This window comes from Bombina bombina, chromosome 10, assembly GCF_027579735.1.
Source record: "Bombina bombina isolate aBomBom1 chromosome 10, aBomBom1.pri, whole genome shotgun sequence".
Classification (NCBI taxonomy): domain Eukaryota; kingdom Metazoa; phylum Chordata; class Amphibia; order Anura; family Bombinatoridae; genus Bombina; species Bombina bombina.
In genome coordinates, this window is record NC_069508.1 from 98,905,753 (window position 1) to 98,926,630 (window position 20,878).

Sequence of the window (20,878 nt, forward strand, 5' to 3'; positions counted from 1 at the left end):
TGGACCGCTCGGCCATCCTGACCTGCAGACCCACACCCAGCTGGACCAACCCAGCCTCAGGGATCCAAGACAGGGGGAACAAAAGAATCCCGAAACAGGTACAGGAACGAGCGTAAGGATAGTACAGCCATCCCCACAGAGTACAAGTACAACCCGACTCTGAAAACAGACAACAAGGCCATAGACCTAAGGATCAATCAAAATAAAGGCCCAACAAGCCTGCTTGAAGCCAGCAAGACCCCAGGGGAAACCAATCCCACCTTTCCGCCTCCCATCCAGGAGAAGCCTTAAGCAAGGACTCCATCTCCATAGGGAGGAAAATATCCCCTAAAGAAAAGGGATGATGCCGGAAGGGCAACAACTGTCCTCAAGGGCCGAAGTCACCAGCTAATGGGAAAATAAATTCCCAACACAGATGTCCTAGAAAAGGACCCCCTACAAGTAGCTTGCCAAACAGAGGCATAGCCAACCCAGTTGCCTGCAGAGCAGGGAATCAACGGGAACACTGACAAGCTGAGCAGGGGAATGCAACCCTAAGGCGCACCAGAATTGGACATCCAACGCCAGCAGCTGGGTATGAACAAACCACCCTTGAGGCTCAAGCCACACGGCTAACCACCAGATGAAATGGGCTACTCTGTGGCAAAGAGTAAAAAATACTCTGAAAACCTGGCCAACCATGACCAGGTTAGGAAGATGGAGCAAGGACATAGCCCAAGTTCCCACTACCGTGGAACACCCCGACCAGCCCTGAGATCCAAGATTCCTAAACCACCCAAGACTGGGTTAGGAAAAAGGCTAAGCGAAGCTTCAGCAACCGGAAGTCTCAGGGAGAAAAACAGGTCCAGGCACTTAATAGTAGCAAACCTAACCCTAGAACTAAACACCCCAACTGGCCAAAAAAACAGACACAAGGGATATGGATGCATATCCCGAGAATCCAGATAGCGAGAAGAACTCGAAAGCCCCAACCAAAGGAAGGAACCACCCCTAGCTAAAGTCCAACGCTCCAAGGAGCAAGGCTAGAAGTCGTACGAAGATACTTCTCAAAGCCTCAGGACAACCAAGGGATACCTCGAGGTCAAAAAAATCCTACTAGCAGGACTAGTCTCCCTACCACCTCCACACAAGCAAAGGACACAAGGAAGAGGAAAGCACTAAGCCTACCCAGCTCCGGAAAACCCAGAGCTAAACAAAGTCCCTGCAAGGAACAACCATCTACCGGCAGAAGAAGACCCAAAGGTCTCTTATAACTCAGACAGACAGTACACGTCAAAGATAGCAAGAGAACGAAGAAAAATTGATAATAGGAGTAAATTAGAAAGTTGCTTAAAATTGCATGCTCTATCTGAATCATGAAAGAAAAAATGTGTGTTTAGTGTCCCTTTTAATAGAAATAATTGCAATATATAGTATTCATCTATTTAAATGGATTTTACCTATTTTAAACTTCATTTGAGCAGAGTCCATTACTTCCTGTCACAGCCCTACAAGGAGGCTGTGGTCTCTCCAGGAAGCTTATCTAGCCTGAAGTCATAAAAGGTCCAGAGTCGCTTTAGTATTAAGTGAATAGACTAGATAAAAAGGGATACACAGGGAGTCAGATTAGGTCATGCTCCAAACTGTCACAATAAAACAAGTTTAAAAAAATATGTTCCACTCATCATACTGGGGGCAAAACTGCTAAATTTGCAAGAAAACAAGTTGTTTGCTGTTTTTTTTTTTCTCTTTTACTTTCATGCATGAAAGTATAGAAGTGTACAAATAATGTTTTATGAAGAATGATATAGCTGCATGTAAATAATGCTTTAAATATCAAACACTATATGTGAATTATGTATATTTTGTATGAGACCACATTGTATATAGATGTGTACGTGGATATGTAAATAAGGTGTACAGAAAAAAAACAAATATGCTGAAAGAATTTGTACAATAGAAACTGAGGTGAAAAACATCCTGAAAGTAATTAAGTATATCATATAGTAACATGATGCCACTTTACTGTTGTGCAGCTACAGTATATGATATATATGATATTTATGATACTATTGTTATTGTTTTTAAAGTCTTGCGGACACTGCAGGACGGTGTCCGGTTGCAAAGTTGAACAATGATGCAGTTAGCGGGTTACGTGATGATGTAGGCTTCTGGAACACCTTAGGCAACGGCGCGAGAGGGAAGACAGGGAGCACATAAGAATGGTAAGTAGGTTTTTGAATTTCTGTATTTGTCTGAGGACGGGGGTAACCCCCGAAATGCTACACTAAACAAAAGTTAAGATAAGACCTGGTGAGTGCCTTCTTAATCTACGAACTGTGATCAGTATATTGAAGAGCACCCTCGGTAGGGGAGGACCTATGGGCCTGTGAATTTTAAAAATTCTGTAATCGGGAGTGCTATACCATATTATGGCTATCTGATGAAGTAGAGACAGCTTTTATGAAACGCGTAAGGAATTCTACATACAGTGATGTCTCTTCCGCTTAGTGCCAGTTGCACACGTTTTTCTGAGCTGTAAAAACGCCAGATACACATGCAGCTCCAACGCTTCACCAGACCACCAAGTTTTTATTTATACATATGTGTAGGATGGTTCTTATACTCTTTAATCATTAGACTACCAGGGCATTATACAGCACATAACGGACTTTGTCTGTTTTTTGAATATCAGATTTTATGTTCATATCTAGATAAAACGTGATGTATGTGATTCAACGATTTTAGATTATAATATAAATCCAATGAGAAGTCCCTCTACTTTTCCTTTCACAATTTAAGGGTCCTTACTCATTTTTTGACTTAGATTAAAGTAAAATCATTTTTTAAACATATTCTTTTTATGATTGTATGGGCTCATTCCTTTTTTTTTTACATTACACCTCAGAGTGGTTTAATTCTTATTTATATACATAACAAGACCTCCAATTGGGACTCAACTACACTCAGAGTGTTAATCTCCACCCCTAGGACATTGTATATACTTCATAAAGATGAGGAAAAACAAGGTGAGATTCTTGTGATCGATTAATATTTTTTTGTACACGCACTGATATTTTGGGCCAATAACACTATCAGAAATTTCTTGTTTGATTGACATTGCAAATCGTGAGTTCCTCTCATACATTTGTGTCTATTTTGCCTCATCTGCTCAGTGGCGGCAGAACCCTAGAGGATTAGCAGCCATTTTTTGGTAAATAGGATTTCTCAGAAATCTAGATAGCGCTAAGGAACTTAACCTTTTTTGTTCCTTATATATATATATATATATATATATATATATATAAATAAATATATATATAAAAAAGGAACTTAACCTTGTTTGTTCCTTTTATATATATATATATATATATATATATATATATATAAATAAATATATATATATAAATATATATATATATATATATATATATATACACACACACATATATATACACACACATGTATATATATATATATATATATATATATATATATATATATATATATATACAGATATACAGGGCTTTTTTGTGGGTATTCAATGGTACCGGGTACCTCAAGCTCTGCCAACTCATAACAAGTAATATTAGTAATCATCATGTAAATAATCTAGTTTTCACAAGAGAGTGCTGCAAAATACATCAAATAAGTGATGTCCCTTTGCTTTTCTCACTGTACTGGCAACCCTTTCTTTTACAAAAAAAACAAATTATGCTTACCAGATAATTTCCTTCCTCACTTCCCTCAGTCATTCTGCCGAGGGAACAAGGAACAGTAGGAGAAATATCAGGGTGAAAAAAGGTGCTAGAAGAACAAAAAATTAATTTAAGGATGCCCAACGGAAAAACACGGACGGGAGCTGTGGACTCTTCCCGTACAGAAGAAAAGGAAATTATCTGGTAAGCATAATTTATGTTTTCCTTCTTAATACGGGGAAAGTCCACAGCTGCATTCATTACTTTTGAGAAGACAATACCCAAGTTATAGAGGACACTGAATGCTAACGGGGGGGGGTAACCAAAAAAGCGGCCCAAATCTGAGGGCACCACAACCTGTAACAAACCCAATCTCCCGAACAGAAGCAAAGGAACGAAACAAAAAATGTTAGGAGGACCAAGTAACTACCCAACAATTAGGACCATAAGAGTCCACTCCAGAGACCACACAAAGTCACTGGTTTCAAACTGAGAAACAAAAACCTCTGAGGAGACAAGAGTCCTGCTGTCTATGAGGTCAAGCGAAGGACACTCCACAAACACGACAAGGAAGACAACCAAGACTCCCAACCCTGACACTTCCAAATAGGAATAGACACAGAAACAAACTGACTATGCTAAAGAAAGTCTGAAAAGATTTCGAGGCACGATCCCAGAAAAAAGGGAGCACACAGAGGGAGAAGCACCTTGCAGAACCCTAAGAGAAAATCTCCTTAGAACGAAAACCCCATAAGGAGAGCTGATTACCAGACTGCAAGAGAGACTACAACATGTAGAGAATACTCCACAAAACAGAACAGGTCAATGAATAAAAAAATTCAAGGACCATCTCCTGCATTGATACAAAGAACCGATGCAAATCCTTAACAAAAAGTTCCCAAAAAGGCAAAAGAATAGAACACAACTGCCTGACCGCAGTCCGTGTCCTAGCAAAGTAAATGAACACCAAAAGTTCAAGAACCTCGGAACAGGAAAGAAAACAGATATCTAGAGTCTGCTTAGGAGTCCACATACCAGGGCAGAAGGCGACGGATGACACAACCCGTAACCGCATGTCTGTTAGGCAGCCAGGCTAACCCTCATGCTATAAGAACTATCCGTCCTATCCAAGAACCGGCCAAGAAACCTTTTCTCCAGGACATCCTGGAAAGGGACAAGAAAGACCCTCAAGAAGAGATATAAAATCAGAGAGAATCAACACCACCCCACCAAAACTGGGGGGGGGGAGCTGATGAAAGGACTGACACCTTTCAGAAAAACCCCTCTCATGGATACCCAAGGTCGAAGACCCTGCCAATCCCCCTAATAAGGAGCATTCACAATGGAGAAGACCAAACCACGAAATGAAGTCGCAGCACAAAAGGAGCAATCAGATACCCTGATGCCTGCTCCTGACAGACTGAGTCAACCCAGAAGGAGTGACATAGTCGAAGAGAACAAGGAAGAATAAAATTCCCAAGCAACTAAAATATCCAGAGATCTACCTAAAAATCCCTGACCACGATCCCCTAAGGGAAAAAAACAGGGATAGGCACAAGCGCCCGGAGAGCCTAGTTCTGATTCCACCAAAGGTAGAGATCTGAAAAAACATTTAGGGGAATCCAGATCGAAGGTACACACCGAAGGAGAATCCCTCTACCTCATGCTGAACTCTCAGAATCAGAAAAAAGATCTATCTCAGAAAGACCCCAACTGGTATAAACGTAGAAGATTAGGTCCTCAGAGTAGAAAGAGTGACCAAAGATTCCCTAGAAAGAAAAGAAGAAATCCCAGAATACATTCTCCCACTTCCGTGGAAGTGATAAATAAAAAACGACCCAGTAGACCAAAGCTAATTTTCCCAGAAAAGGAAAAGATATACTGCATACTGGAGACCGGTGCGGCCTATCCCGAAAGCTATGAAAATCTGTGAGGTAGATAAGCAACAATGCCAAGCCGAAGAATCGGACTGGGCTAAACATCACCCTCCCACAGTACCAACAAGGTCTGAAGGAAAACTGCAGGGTGAAAGATCAAACAGCATCCAAAGAACCACCCTGGAGTCTACCCTGGGAACTCCACTCCAAATCCATCGCAAAGGATGGAAAGGACAAGAGAAATTCCTTAAAACTCCTAGCAGGCGATGGAGAAAACCAGAAATGTAAAAAATCAGGAGCAACCAGAACCCAGGGACACAGGATACTGCATAAAAAACCTAGATCCCAAGAAAAATCTAGGATCAGAACTAGGTTACTGAAAACGATATGGTCCCTAAAAAACGGATTTCCTCAACATGATGACAGGAAAGTATCTATCTCCTTGAATAAGGGAAGAGAGAACCGTATATCAACCCTCAAGAGGAAGAATAAATAAACTCTGCATAGAGAGCATAGAAACTTAATAGAATGAGAGAACCTCTATGGAGCACTAATAGAGGGGAAAAAATGTCAGCCCTGCAATAAGGAACCGGGAAAAAGACCCCAAAAAGTCACTTGACCCCCCCCCCCCCCCATCAGGAGAGGAAAAACTCAGCTTCTAAAGAAAACTGCCACAGCAGAATTCAAACTCCAAAGCAACAGCTTTGCTAAGCAGTATATTAACTCGTAGGTCACTTGGACTGCACAGGGTCCAAAATCAGATGCCCAAACAAGATGATTTAAACTAGAACCAGCCTGACATCTAGGATAGAAGGGCTTCCTCTGGACTGAAGGGAACAAGGAAACAACCTCTTGAATAGAAAAAAGAAGAGAGGTAACTGGTACCCAAACAGGTCCAGCCTGTTATTTAGGATACAACATAACTGTTTTAAATCTCAAAAAGAACAGAGATAACTAATACCCAACCAGGACCAGCCCGATATGTAGGATACTACATATTTGTTCAAGGGTCAAACGGAAAATTCTAGCAGGGCCAGAAAACTGAGAATAATAAACAGAAAAACATATAAGCTCAGAAGCTTAAATATAGCCTCAGACATATAGAGGGAACATCACCCCGACCAGAGACATCCTTCCTTGTTTTTGTTCTGTTGTTTTTTGTTTTTTTTTGGGGGGGGGGGTTTTAATAGAACTTCCACCGGAAGATCCCATCAATCGTGACCATGAAATCACCAGTACCAGAGGCGAAAAGTCTTCCTAAGAAGAGATTATACAACAATCTTGAGCTCTAAAAATAAAATAAAATAAAACCTATTCTAACCGGATTAGAAAAGAAAATAGGCAAGTGCACACAAGTGCTAGCCAAAGGGAAAGTGAAACTGACAGGTCCAGCCTGTCATGTGACACAATTCCTCAAGAGCTCAGAACTGGGAATCTGATACAAAAACAAATAAATAACAAATATAGAGACGATAAGGAATAGGATCACCATCCCTCTAGCCGTCTAAACAAGCTAGCTATCTGATTCAGAAGACTGAGATTCCGCTGACGGATCAGAACTGGGAACCTCCAACATCGCCAAATCCTCTCTTAGAAGTACACGCAGGTGAGCCATTCTAAATCTATAAGCAAAAATCACCTCCGTCGGAGTATCTGGGGGCTCTGACCCTGGAGGTAGCACCTCTGAAGCCTCAGAGGACACCGCTTCCCCAGAAGACTGATCGGATACCATTGTCCTCTTACATGCCGGACCTTGGGTAGTAGTACACAGAGTAAGCCTTTGCTTGCATGTGGCAGGAAGATGCCAATGCGCTAAAGCCATAGATATGGCCATGCGAAACTGCGTGGTAACCTCTGGTGGAAAGAAACCTCCTTCAGGAGAAGGGGTAACGGTATTCGGGACTGAAAAAGATTCTAGGGAAAACACCTCACGGGATTCAAAATCCTCAGAGGTGGATGGCTCAGCGGTCTCTAACATCTCAACATTGGAAGACGAGAACACCCTTTTGGGGCATACGGAACATAATTGAGAGGGCTGGTTTACCCAGGCCTCCCTACAATATACACAGGTATCAAAATCTGAATTAGAGGAAACCCCCTCTAACATATCAGAGTCCTCCATAACTCGACTAAGTAGATTATGCAGGATCTCTTCCGCTAAGGGAAAGCGCGCCAGTCTAATAAAACTGAACAGCTTGAAAAGTAACCTGTAAGTTCCATAATAGCTTATGAGCCACAAACGTCTCTACACATAAGCAGTCAGAATCACATAACAAACATGATTAAAGCCCCCACTGTTCTAAAATCCCCCTCAGGAGATAATAACCCTTGATTCCATAAAGATAAAGGAGTCCCACTTAGACCCTGTCTTTTAACGTTAACATGCATGTACAAATATAAATAATCTTACTGGAATCTATATCGTGGGACAGCAACCCGGTCCATTAAGTTTGACAGATTGTAGCAGCGCTTCTGACATGGATTTGACTGCAAAAAAGAAGGCAGCGAAACTCGTCATTGCTTATTGAGCTGTTAATATAAGTCGGGATGGTTTCGCAGAAAGACTCTCCCTGCATCTCCGGACTCTAACTTTCATCCATGCTCTCACTGAGAGGCTGACAAGACTACTAAAACCTCCAGTCCCATCTCGAAGAGTACTACCCTCCATAAGGAACTACTCCATAATCTTCCGACACTTCTCTGCCAACCTCCTGTGACGAAAGGCAAAGAATGACTGGGGGTTGAGGGAAGTGGAGGAGGTATTTAAGCCTTTGGCTGGGGTGTCCTTGCCTCCTCCTGGTGGCCAGGTTCTGTATTTCCCAAAAGTAATGAATGCAGCTGTGGACTCTCCCCGTATTAAGAAGGAAATATATTACAGAGGATGCAAGACATTGGGAAATATTTTGGTGGTGCTACTGATATATAGCAAACATTCTATACTACATGATACAATTTTGGGGGATTAAGAAAATACTGAAAATTACCATGAATAAATAACAGGGCAATACAGAAGGAATACATACACATTTAAAAGGTATTTTTTTTTTAGAGGAGATGTTGTGTAGCTATTGATTTCCCCTTGATATTGTCAGATAAGAGCAAATGATAACGGTTTTCTAAGTTGCACAGTAAATAAGACGTTAAATGCTTAGCATTGCTTCACTGTTTCCAGGCTCTCATCCTAGATGTTAGAGAGCCTCCCCCGCCTGATGAATCAGTTCACATCTTACTCACATGCAAAAGAAGCACTGCTGCTAAGAAGCTTTGTCCCTGGCAATATCCAATGTCCTGGTCATATAAGGAGTATGCCTAGAAAGGAGACAAAAGGAGGGGTTAGACAATTTGCTTAGCTCTCTCTATGATATATTTCTTTCACCACATACATTATAAAATATGAATCTTTATGTAATATCTAATCCCTTTAGATCAGATGGAACTGTAAAACACGGCTCTATGGCAACTGGCAGTTAAGGCAGGATTTGTCACATTCATAATTTGGAACTCTAGAAAGAATATTTTTTATAGACAAATGAAGGATAATTTAAATATTTAAGGACATTAAAGTCAAAATGAATCTTTGATGATTCAAATAGAGCATGAAGTTTAAGACACTTTTACATTCACAAACATTTACTTTGTTCCCTTGGTATCCATTTAAGAAAAGCATATGTACATCTCTTCATCAGCAGCAATTCACTACTGGTATCTAGATGGTGATTGGTGGACACAAATTTGCCCCATGTCATTTAAATGACAATTTATTACTTTCATCAAGTCTGTCTCTTTCTCTTGTAACCATATTCCAAATCAACTTTATTGGCAAACCAACTATTCAAAATCGCAAAAGCAACATAAAATAACAGGAGTAGGTTATCAAATTTGATTGCAAATTTGATTTCAAATTTGATTTCAAATTTCAATCAACCGCCAGGTGTATAAAACTTTTTCATAATACAAAGTTATCTCACACCTAGTCACGCTATAAAAGTACTCCATCTGCATGCTGGTGAACTCAGTTGTAAGCAACAAGGCAAAAAGAGCTGAGAAAACAGAAAGGGTGAAGTAAAACTCATGAAAAACATTTTCCGATTCTATATCTGAGTACTCTGCAACAATTACATATAAATAAAGCATAAAAGAGAGCAATTTCATATATTTTTAATAACATCTGATTAAATGATAAAAAAAAAATTTATGCTAACCTGATCATTTCTTTCATGATAGTGTGAGTCCAAAAGCCATCACATGTGGGATTAAAGTACAGTCCACTACGAGGCAAAACACCTAAAATAACAGTGCTTGTAATCCCTCCCACTTACCCATAATCCCTCAGTCACACATATGGCCAAGAGAAACGATAAATTTAGAAAAGTAGGGGGGGGGAGTAAGTAAAGTGCAAAGGGCAGGTCTTGAGGACTCTTACCATCATGAAAGAAATTAGTTTGTCAGGTAAGCTTACATTTTGTTTATTTCATTAGATGGTGAGAGTACATGCACCATCACATGTGGGATCCTACACCCAAAGCTGTGAAGTTCACGACACCACCATGAAATAGGGTGTGATAACAGCTAAGGTGGGTTAAGGCTTGGCAACCTGCATAGCTTTTATATCAAAAGCAGCCTCAGAAGAGGCAAATGTGTCAGAATGGTAAAAGTTATTAAAAGTATGCAAAGAGGACCAAATAGTGCCATACAATTTTGTTCAATGGGAGCTTCATTTCTGAAAGCCCGAGAGGTAGTAGTAGAATGAGTAGTAATTTACTTTAGGGGGGATTTTCCCACTACCAAGTATGCTTTACAAACCAAAGCATTAAGACAATCTGCTAATATAATTGCTAGAGTTTTTTTTCCCCTTATGAGGACCAGAGAAATGAATAGAGAAGAAATTCTAAAAGTTCTTTTGTGACCTGAAGATAAACTTTCAAGGCATTAACCACATCCAAGTTGTGAAACAATTTCTCTTTAGCATTTTTGGAGCTGGACAGAGAGACAGAACCACTATTTTTTGATAAATGTTAGAAGATATCACGTTAGGAAGAAAATAATAGTTGGTTCTCAAAACTGCTTTGTCCTGATAAAAGATAAGGTATGGGGAATCATAGGATAGGGAAGAAAGCTCAAACACCCTTGTGGCTGAAAACAATGGCCAAGAGAAAAAGAACCTTCAAAGATAACAGTTTGCCTTTCATACCTATACATTGACTTGATAGGAGAGCCTGAAGAACTAGTAAAACCAGGTTAAGGTTTCAAAGAGGAAAAGCTGGTCTGATAACCAGTCTCATCCTAACCAAAGCTTGGACAAATGCTAGAATGTCAGAGTCAAGAAAACGTTTTGTGATACAAGACCAGTAATGCCAAAATGTATCCTTTAAGAGAACTGGCTGATAAACCCTTTTCCAGACCTTCCTGAAAAAGCTGTAATATACAAGGAATTTGAAAAGAATTCCTACTGTAATGCTTAGTCTCAAACCAGGCAAGAAAAGTTTCCCACATCTTGTGATAAATGCGCCTGCTAACAGGTTTTCAGACTTGAATCAAGGTGATCAGAGAATTCCCTTAAAGTTAAAAATAGCCTTTTAATAACCATTGGGTCACAATGAGTGATTTAAGGTCTTGATGAAAGAAAGGACCTTGAAATTGAAGGTCCTTCCTGAGAGGAAAGATGCAAGGCCAGTTGAAGGACATTTGAATTTGATTTGTATATCAAGTTCTGTAAGACAATGCCGGAGCAACCAGTATTACAGAAGCCCATTCTTGTTTTATCCTGGCTATTACCCTGGATATTAATAGAAAAAAGGAAGACAGATGTAAATCAGATTAAAAGACCAGGGAATCTAAGATAGCGGGCCTCGTGGACTCTCCTCACCATGAAAGAAATTAATTTATCAGGTAAAAAAGAAAATGACTGAAGACTTACACAAGCTGAGAGTAACTTCATCCTTCTCTGTTCTGTTAAAGAAAAAGTTTAATTTTCCAACAATGCACTTGAAGAAACAACAAAAGTCTGTTTGTATGAGATACTGCTAAATGTAAAGATGAAGTATGTAACAATATCTTGTCCCATAAAGGAACCTCTGACATATATTGAGCTCTTATCACTGATAAGAGTCCCCAAAACCCTCGGAATGACTCTGGACCGGTAACCAGACCAAATGGAAGGGCAACAAATGCTTGCCCAGAAATGCAAACCTTAGGAATTGATGATGATCCTTGTGAATAAAGGTATGAAAATAAGAATCCTTCAGATCTATAAAGGACACAAATTGTCCCTGTTGAACAAGAGGATCGATAGTCTGAATGGTTTCCATCCTGAAAGAAAGAACCCCGGGAAACTTGTTTAAAATTTTCAAATCCAGAACAAGTCTGTAAGATCCTTCCTTCTTGGGAACAATAAAGAGGTATGAATAGAAACTTTGACCCAGTTCCAATTCCTGAACTTGAACTATTACACCCATAGACTCCAGATCTGAAATAGACTGAAAAAAGACTGTAGCCTTCAAAGGATTCCTTGGAAAATTAGACAAGAAACCTCCCCTGGGAGGCCTTGATCTGAAAGCTATTCTGTATCCTTCGGAAATAATGCTCAGAACCCAAAGATCCTAAACAGGATGAAACCAAGCCCCCTAAAAGAACTGGATTGGGGGTCATTTCTTTCATGCGGACTTGGTAGTAGAAACAGGCTTTTTAGACTGTTTGGATCTGTTCCAATTAGGATTTGGCTACCAAGAGAAACCGGAAGAACCCTGCTTCTGTGAAGAGATGGAGGATTTCTGGTTCTTAGATTTACTAAAGAAAGGAAAGCAGTTAGAAGCCCTGGATGTACCCTTAGGGGTAGAATTATTAAGCAGCGGATGCTGCTTTCTACGTAAGTTAAGAAGCAGTGGTCTGAAGACCATTGCTCCTTAACTTCTCCGCCACCTCTCCGCCACAGATCTGATACGATTGGCCGCTGGTGAGCAGGGGGCTACATTGCACAAGCATTTCACTAGCGTATGCTGTCAGCATTTATCGAGGTCGAGTGGACATGATTCGTTACAGTGAATCATGTCCGCTTGACCTTTAATAAATCTATCCCCTAGACTTCTTATCCTGAGGGAGAAAGGCACCTTTCCCCCCTGTCACCATAGAAATTATGTCATCCAAACAATACTTTACCTTTAAAAGGTAAAGCTAGATTCAGAAACCATGTCAGCAGACCACAATTTACACCACAAGGCTCTCCTAGTCAAAACTGGCAATGTCATAGCATTGATCTTAACATAAACAGCATCACAAATGAAAGCATTAGGTGTTTAAAAGAGTTTCAATTGAGTTAGAAAACTCTACTTAATTAGAATACTCAGAAGGTTGCTCAAATAAACCCTTACACCAAAGGGTAGAAGACGCTGCAACACAGGCAACAGGCATTGCTGGCATAAAAAGAAAACCTGCTTTCAAAAAGCCTTTCTATAAAAAAAATCTAATTTCCTGTCCATGGGGTCTCTAAAAGAGGTACTGGCTACCAGAGGAATAGTAGTACATTTAGCCCCATCTACTTTAGGAATAGTTTTCCATAGTTCTACATTAGAGGCAGGTAAAGGAAACATCCTTTTAAATTTATGAGCAGGATTAGGCCACTCTTTAGAAATTATCTCAGAGATAGCAATATCAAATAGAAATACCTCAAGGGAGGGGTTTTATGAGTCATTGGAGTTTTGCTATATCTTCGTATCCTCCTAGTGGCCAGAAAAAATGGATCATGGACTCTCACCACATTTATAAATTAAATAAGTACTATCCTCTAATTGTTTAGCCAAGGTGGGAATTGCACTATCCACCTTTGGGATAGTTTCCCAAAGCTCTAAGCTACAGTAGCTGCTGGAAAAGGAAAAGTCTTAAATTTGGAGGCTGGATTATAAGAGATGCCAGGTTTGAACCACCCCTTGAAAATATTGTGATTGCTTAACGTTTTCCTAAGAAGGCTTGAACATCCAAAGTGCAAAGAACCTCCTTTAGCAAAGTTTGAAGATGTTCAGGCTTGGAAAAAAGAGTAAGATTCTGAATACTGATCAGAAACCGATTCTTGATATCTTGAAACAAACTCACCTTTAGAAGACAAAACTGAGGTATACGATTCTGTTTAGCTCATCTGACTTTGTGAGAATCAAAAAGAGTAGATAAATCAACTGCAGATTGATTGTCAGACTTACTTGGAGGAGGCATAGCTGCCAACATATGAGAAACAGTTGAGTGCAAAAATTTTTGGAACCAGGAGCAAAATCTGAAACAATCCCTTATAGAGAAGAAACAGAGGGAGGAGAGATTATTTTAAAATGTAAGAGCAACATTAGCTTGATTAGAATGCATAAGGTGTTTCTTACAAGAATTGCAAAGCAAGCTTGAAATAAAAAAATTAAAAAAGTGACTAGAGTATCTACCCTCTACAGCAGTATTTCCCAACTCCAGTCCTCAGGACCCTTAATAGGCCAGATATTCATTATATCTTACCTGGAGCACAGGTGAAATAATCAGCTGATGGGAACACTGTTTTAAAGGATCTAAAGAAGTGAGTATGCTCCATAACAAATAGATAAAGACATAGTAATGGAGGGAAAAAGAACAGAATATTTTATTGTATATAGCGTTAATAATACAAAATATTTAAACCAGTAAAGCCTAAGAGAAAAAGAGAGGACAACCTAATGAACTAGGACTAACCAATAATTAACAAATATGAGCACAAATAAACGCTTTGCTCTTGAAATATAGAAATCTTACCACCTATAGTGGAACAGTAGATCAGCTAGAACACATGTATTATTAAATCTTTTACAAACACAGCGCTGTAGAGATTGGGCTCAACTAATAGTCACACAGACCATTATAATGACAGCGCCGGAAAATTAACATGCTACAGAGCTAAAACGAAAAGCAAGGAAGCTGTTAACTGACAGTGCAGGGTATACGAGAGGGCGCTACAGCGCTTTACTAACAGGCAAAGAAAGTTGTTATCTGACAGAGCAAAGAAAAACAAGAGCTTGCTACAGCGCTATACTAACAGGCAAAGGAAACTTAAAAGAAAATGTAAAGCGTTTTATTGAGGTGTAAATTAAAGGCATACAGAAAGTCACATTATTTATTCCAGCTAGGTACAATATCCAATAAGCATACGGAAACATAAAGATACAATACATATGAGTCATGCCTAAGACAATATAAACCTTCCAGGATAGTTATAAGGCCCCTCTTGGACCTCAGATTAACATATGGTATAAATATAGGAAGGTATCGTGAAATAAAGCTTACGGATCTCATATGAAAAAACGCTTTTATTTTTATTATTATGTTTTAAACAACGCATGGAAAATAGTTTTTAGGCCCAACTAATAACCTGAGAGAGTGAACAATATCAACTGATAGCTGGGAACTAAGGATAAGTCAATGCAAAGACTAAATGGTACATACGTTACATTATGTTGTACTGTAAGAATTACTGATGAAGAATATAATGAGGGTGCGGTATAGACGAGATAAACCGCGTAGTTAACCCTCCTAAGCTAGGAGGTTTATTATATGGGAAGGGGGGCGGGGGTGAGGTGGTTATCTGGGTATGATAAACTGCAGATATCACAGAAAACATGTCACCCTAAAAAAACAAGGTAAGCTATTGCATCATAACTCAGGGCAAACAAATTTTAATAAAACAAAGTGACATATCCATTCGGAAAATCTCAAGACCACATGGGTTACTAGTAGATATCTAAAAATGAGCTAATTGCATGCTGGCCTGAATTCCTGGCATAGTAGAGCCTAAAGATCTAAGCTAATAAATTTGACGTGATGTATGTAGCTCATTTATGGTATTATGAGTAGGGAGACCATACAGGGTAGTAATAGTACAGGTCCGGCCTGCGCTAAGAACATATCAAATGCTTAGAGGGGAAGCTGTGTGCCACAACGTAGCAATGGTCACAGCCTCGGGTTATGAGTTTAACATACTTTGTCACCGACTAAAAATGGAGAATCTGGCATATGTTTACATATATGCTGTCTGTTCTTCTACTATGCTTTCAAAACAGCCATGGTACCATATTGGGCTGTAACAGTACACAAATACCTGGAACTATCTGCAAAGAGATAAACACATACCCAATATTGAATGGAAGTACTCCCCAGGAGGCCAAGAAGTCTACAATCCCTATGTATTCTACCTATTATATCTATTAATATAGAAATGGGCTCAGGCATCTCGTTAGTGCACATAATTAAATGCAATAAACTAGACCAAAAGTTTGTCTCCTAAAATCCCTAGACAATAAATAAAGTCTAGCGTATACTGTGGTATGTCTGTAAAATGTCCTCTGGCTACGATGTACATTATGTTGGTGTACCTAATACTAGCCTGTGGGCAATTTGAGTGTAATGTAAAGTGTCCTTACTTACTTTACCTTACCAGCACCCACCCTACTGCGCTTACCCACTACGGACATACAATGTCCAGTAGAGAGCCCATCCAGTGCTGTGTACGTCACATCAGAGTAACCAGGTAAGGAGTATACCAACAATCCAACAGGAGTTGTCTAAGGTAACGGTCCCTGCAACACCTTGTGACTAACTCCTTACTAGGAGTGATGGTGTCACTGCCATATACTCCAATCTCCCCTCTATGTCTTAGTAGCAGCTCTCTCAGGGGGAAAAACTATTTATGCTTACCTGATAAATTAATTTCTTTCATGGTGGTGAGTGTCAACGATCCATTACTCATGGGAATTACTCTTCTCTACCACTAGGAGGAGGCAAAGATTTCCAAACCTCAACAGCTCTATAAACCCCCCCCCCCCCCCACACACCTCATATATACCTTAGTCTAATGTATAGCCAAGCAAGTGAGGTAAGAAAAATAGGATTAGGAGCCATGAAAGGAGCAGGGGAAAAAAAGATGTGCTAAAAAAAATTAACACCATGCGCTCATGGACTCTTACCACCATGAAATTTATTTATTTTTATCAGGTAAGCATAAATGATGTTTTCCTTATTACTCGTGGACTACCACAACTTGGGTATTAGTTCCCATGAGTAATAATTTGTGGACTCTCACCACCTGTATTAAAGGAAGGAATTTAAAAAACGTCTTTTTTCACTGAGAAAATAAATTCACAACCCAAAAGAATTATGTTTTAATAATGTACTTAAAAAACAGGCATAACCATCAAACTGAGACAACTGCCTGAAGGACCTTTCTAACAAAGACTGCTTCAGAGGAAGCAAAAACGTTAAAATGGTAACAATTTGTTAAAGTATGCAAAGACGACCAAGTAGCTGCCTTGCAAATTTGATCAACTGAAGCCTCATTCTTTAAAGTCGAAGAAGTAGCAACTGACCTAGCAGAATGAGCCGTAATCTGCTGTGGTGGAGGCTGACCTGCCTCCATATAAGCTCTGTGAATCAAACGTTTTAACCAAGAGGCAAAAGAAACAAAGTTTGTTCTTACCTGATAAATTATTTTCTTTCTTGGTAGTGAGAGTCCACGAAATCCATTCCATTAATCCCCTGTTAACCAGGAGGAGGCAAAGACACCCCAAACCAGAGCTTTAACTATCCCTCCTACTTCCCCTTCCCTCCCAGTAGCTCAGATATCCAAGAAAAGCAAGTGAGATAAAGGGAGTGAAGAGGTGCAAACTAGGACTGCCGAAGCCAAAAATAGAAATTTTTTTTGGCAGGGTCGTGGACTTTCACTACTAAGAAAGAAAAGGATTTATCAGGTAAGAAAATTTTTTTGTTTTCTTTCTAAGGTAGTGAACCAACGAAATCCATTCTTTACATATGAGAAGTAATAGCCAAGCTATAGAGTCCACAAAACAAGGACGGGAAAATTAGGAAATGCAGCTACCTAAACACTAGGAAAAAGGAGACACAGAGGCACCAACATGGCCTAGTAACCGTCTGTACAATGGTAATGCAATGTAAAATGGAGTAATACTTACAAAGATGAAGCACCCAAAGGTGCAAATAACGCAGGCTGAATCAATTAGCAGTGGTCCAGCTCACTGTGTGCCCACAGAGGAGGCTCTCAGAAGGAAACAAGCAGGGCAGCAAACTAAGTTTTTATTCCTGTGAGTAATATAAGACAATATCCATAGCCTAGTACAGTTTGAGTATACAATATACACAATTACTGGTCAGACCTACAGAAAGCAGCGCACCTCCAGGTGCAATCAAGGCAAGCGCGCACCTTCAGGTGCAATCAAGGCAAGTTGGAACCTTTCAGTCGCCCAGTAGAATGTACTCAGGTGTAGACGAAATCCGTGCACCAACCAAACAATATAAGTCCAAAAAAGGAAAAATAAACCCCAAAAGGATAACCTAAATAATATAATCTATCTGGGTATACAAAAACAAGGATTCGGCCACCCCTATTAAGACCAATCAAATAACAAGATAAAAAAGGGAAATATATAAACCAACTATTCCCATAGGGGGCGCTTCCCATCACTAAATCTAAAAATACACTCAAACCCAGATATTATCGTTTGGTTGGTGCATGGATTTCGTCTACACCTGAGTACAGTCTACTGGGGGACTGAAAAGTTCCAGCTTGCCTTGATTGCACCTGGAGGTGCGCTGCTTTCTGTAGGTCTGACCAGTAATTGTGTATATTGTATACTCAAACTGTACTAGGCTATGGATATTGTCTTATATTACTCACAGGAATAAAAACTTGGTTTGCTGCCCTGCTGGTTTCCTTCTGAGAGCCTCCTCTGTGGGCACACAGTGAGCTGGACCACTGCTAATTGATTCAGCCTGCGTATTTGCACCTTTGGGTGCTTCATTTTTGTGAGTATTACTCCATTTTACATTGCATTACCATTGTACAGACGTTACTAGGCTTTTCTTAGATTCATCACCACCAGGGATTGACCATCCTTTTGACAGAGTGCTGCCTTTTGTTGGATGTTGGACAATAAGGACTTTTTTTCATTTTTCATACAGACTTTGGGTCTTTGATCGAGCCTGTTAATGTGTTTCACCTAATATCTCGGTTTGAGTGTATTTTTAGATTTAGTGATAGGAAGCGCCCCCTATGGGAATAGTTATGCATGCTAAGTGCTGAGATCATATATGGATAGAAAGGAATGATGAGAGTTGCAAAAGCTTACAATAGTTCAGACTACCTTATTTGGAACATGGCCAAAAGTATATTGTCAGCAGTTTTAAAGGGTATAAGAATCAGGGTGAGAATACCAGTAGTTAGAGTGCCTCTCTGAAGGGAAAACATCAAGTTACACTCCATGACCTAAAGGCCTCCCACAGAAGCAAACGGCGTAATATAATTGTATTTACTATTTCTCTGTTAAATTGTTTTCTGTGTTTTAACCTTGTAAACAATAACAAGTAATCTTGTTATTTATCTTTCTTTAATAAATGTGTGATTGATTATAATGAAAGGAAGTATTGTTGTCTGTTCCTGGAGGGTCATGATAGATATACAGAAGATTGTATATAGATTTGTTGGCACAGGGCCCATTATTGATATATGTATATATTAATTTTGCGACGTGAATAGCTTTTAACATAAGATCCTTTTTGTTTAAGTGTAATTTCTTACAAACCAAGAAGAAAAAGAAACAGCAGTAGTTGTATTGACCCTTGTACTTACTAGAGAAAATCACAAATAAACTAGACTGATGAAATTCCTTGGTAGCATGGAGGTAAAACTCCAATGCTCTAACCACATCTAGATTGTATAACAACCTCTCTTTAGAAGAAGGATTAGGACAAAGAAGGCACTACAATCTCCTGATTGATATTGCCAGTAGAAACTACATTGGGCATAAAACCTCATCAAGTTCTCAGTACAGCCTTATCCTGATGAAAAGCTGTCACGCCGTGCCGTTACTAGGGGCGCGGCGTCTTCCCCATGCTCGTTTCCTAGGGCTGTGTTGGCTCTGGATGCGTGCGGCGCTGACGTCATCACCGCACGCTCCTGATGCTGGCCGGTCCTGTGGCGCCAATCCTCTGCCTATTTAAACGGGCAGCAGACGATCTCTCACTGCCCAAGTATAGTTACTACTTCCTGTGCTCCTGGGAGTGACAGATCGTCTGCTGAACTGATATTTTGTTGCTGAATCTTTGCCTGTCTTACTACGCTACTTGGTTAACCCCTAAACTGCTGGACTGATACTTTGTTGCTGAAACCTTGCCTGTCTTACTACTCAACCTGGTTAACCCCTAAACTGCTCGACTGATACTTTGTTGCTAAACCTTTCCTGTCTTACTACTCTACCTGGTTAACCCCTAAACTGCGGGACTGATACTTTGTTGCTGAAACCTTGCCTGTCTTACTACGCTATCTGGTTAACCCCTAAACTGCTGGACTGATACTTTGTTGCTGAAACCTTGCCTGTCTTACTACTCTACCTGGTTAACCCCTTATCTGCTGGACTGATCCTTGTTACTGAACCCTGTCTGTCTCACTACGCTACTTGGTTATTCCCTAACCTGCTGGACTGACTCCTTGTTGCTGAACCCTGCCTGTCTCCCTTTGCCACCTGGTTAACCCCTTGATTACTGGCCTGACTTTCTGTTGCCGGATCCTGTATGCCTATTTGCCTTGTGCTGTCCAGCCTGTGGTGAGTGCCGCTCTCCTCATTTGCCCGATACTCTCTGCTCTGGGATATTCCCTATCTTTCCGGCTCGGCGCCGGGATAACAAGACTACTGGCCGAGTTCGGTCTGATAGAGGAGTATCCCACGAGTCTTACAAAAGCCAGGTAAGAAGGACCACCCTGGAGAGCTGACAACTCTGAAACTCTGAGGGCAGAGGAGATCGCCAATAAAAACAATATTTTCCAAGAAAGAAGTTTGATATCAAGAGAATGCATAGGTTCAAACAGGGCAAAGTATATCACTCTAAGAACAAGATTAAAGACTCCATGGAGGAGCAATAGGGTTAAAAACTGGCCTGATCCTAACCAAAGCCTGAACAAAAGATTGCACGTCTGTCTACTGTGCCAACTTTTTATGAAACAAAACAGAAAGTGCCGTGATTTGACCCTTAATTGAACTGGCGTAAAGACCCTTCTCAAGTCCCTCCTGAAGGAACTGAAGAATACTTGGAATTCTTAACTCATGCCAAGAAAAAGCAGGTTCAGCACACCAAGACAGGTAAACCTTCTACACCTTATGATAGATATGCCTGGAGACAGGCTTACATGTCTGCACAAGAGAGTGTCAATTACAGACTCAGAAAAACCTCTCTGAGCTAAACTCATGCATTCAATCTCCACACAGTCAGTCTCCGAGATTCTAGATTCTGATAAAAGAACGGACCCTGAGCTAGGAGGTC

General features: G+C 40.1%; 1 protein-coding gene across 1 annotated transcript in view; it reads right to left on the reverse strand.

Moving 5' to 3' along the window:
* Positions 1-20,878, reverse strand: part of RABGAP1L (RAB GTPase activating protein 1 like) — a 1,244,335-nt gene that overhangs the window by 334,055 nt on the left and 889,402 nt on the right. The window contains exon 15 of the mRNA XM_053693261.1: positions 8,789-8,863. Within this exon, the coding sequence (XP_053549236.1) occupies positions 8,789-8,863 (75 nt within the window). The remainder of the gene's footprint in view (positions 1-8,788; positions 8,864-20,878) is intronic.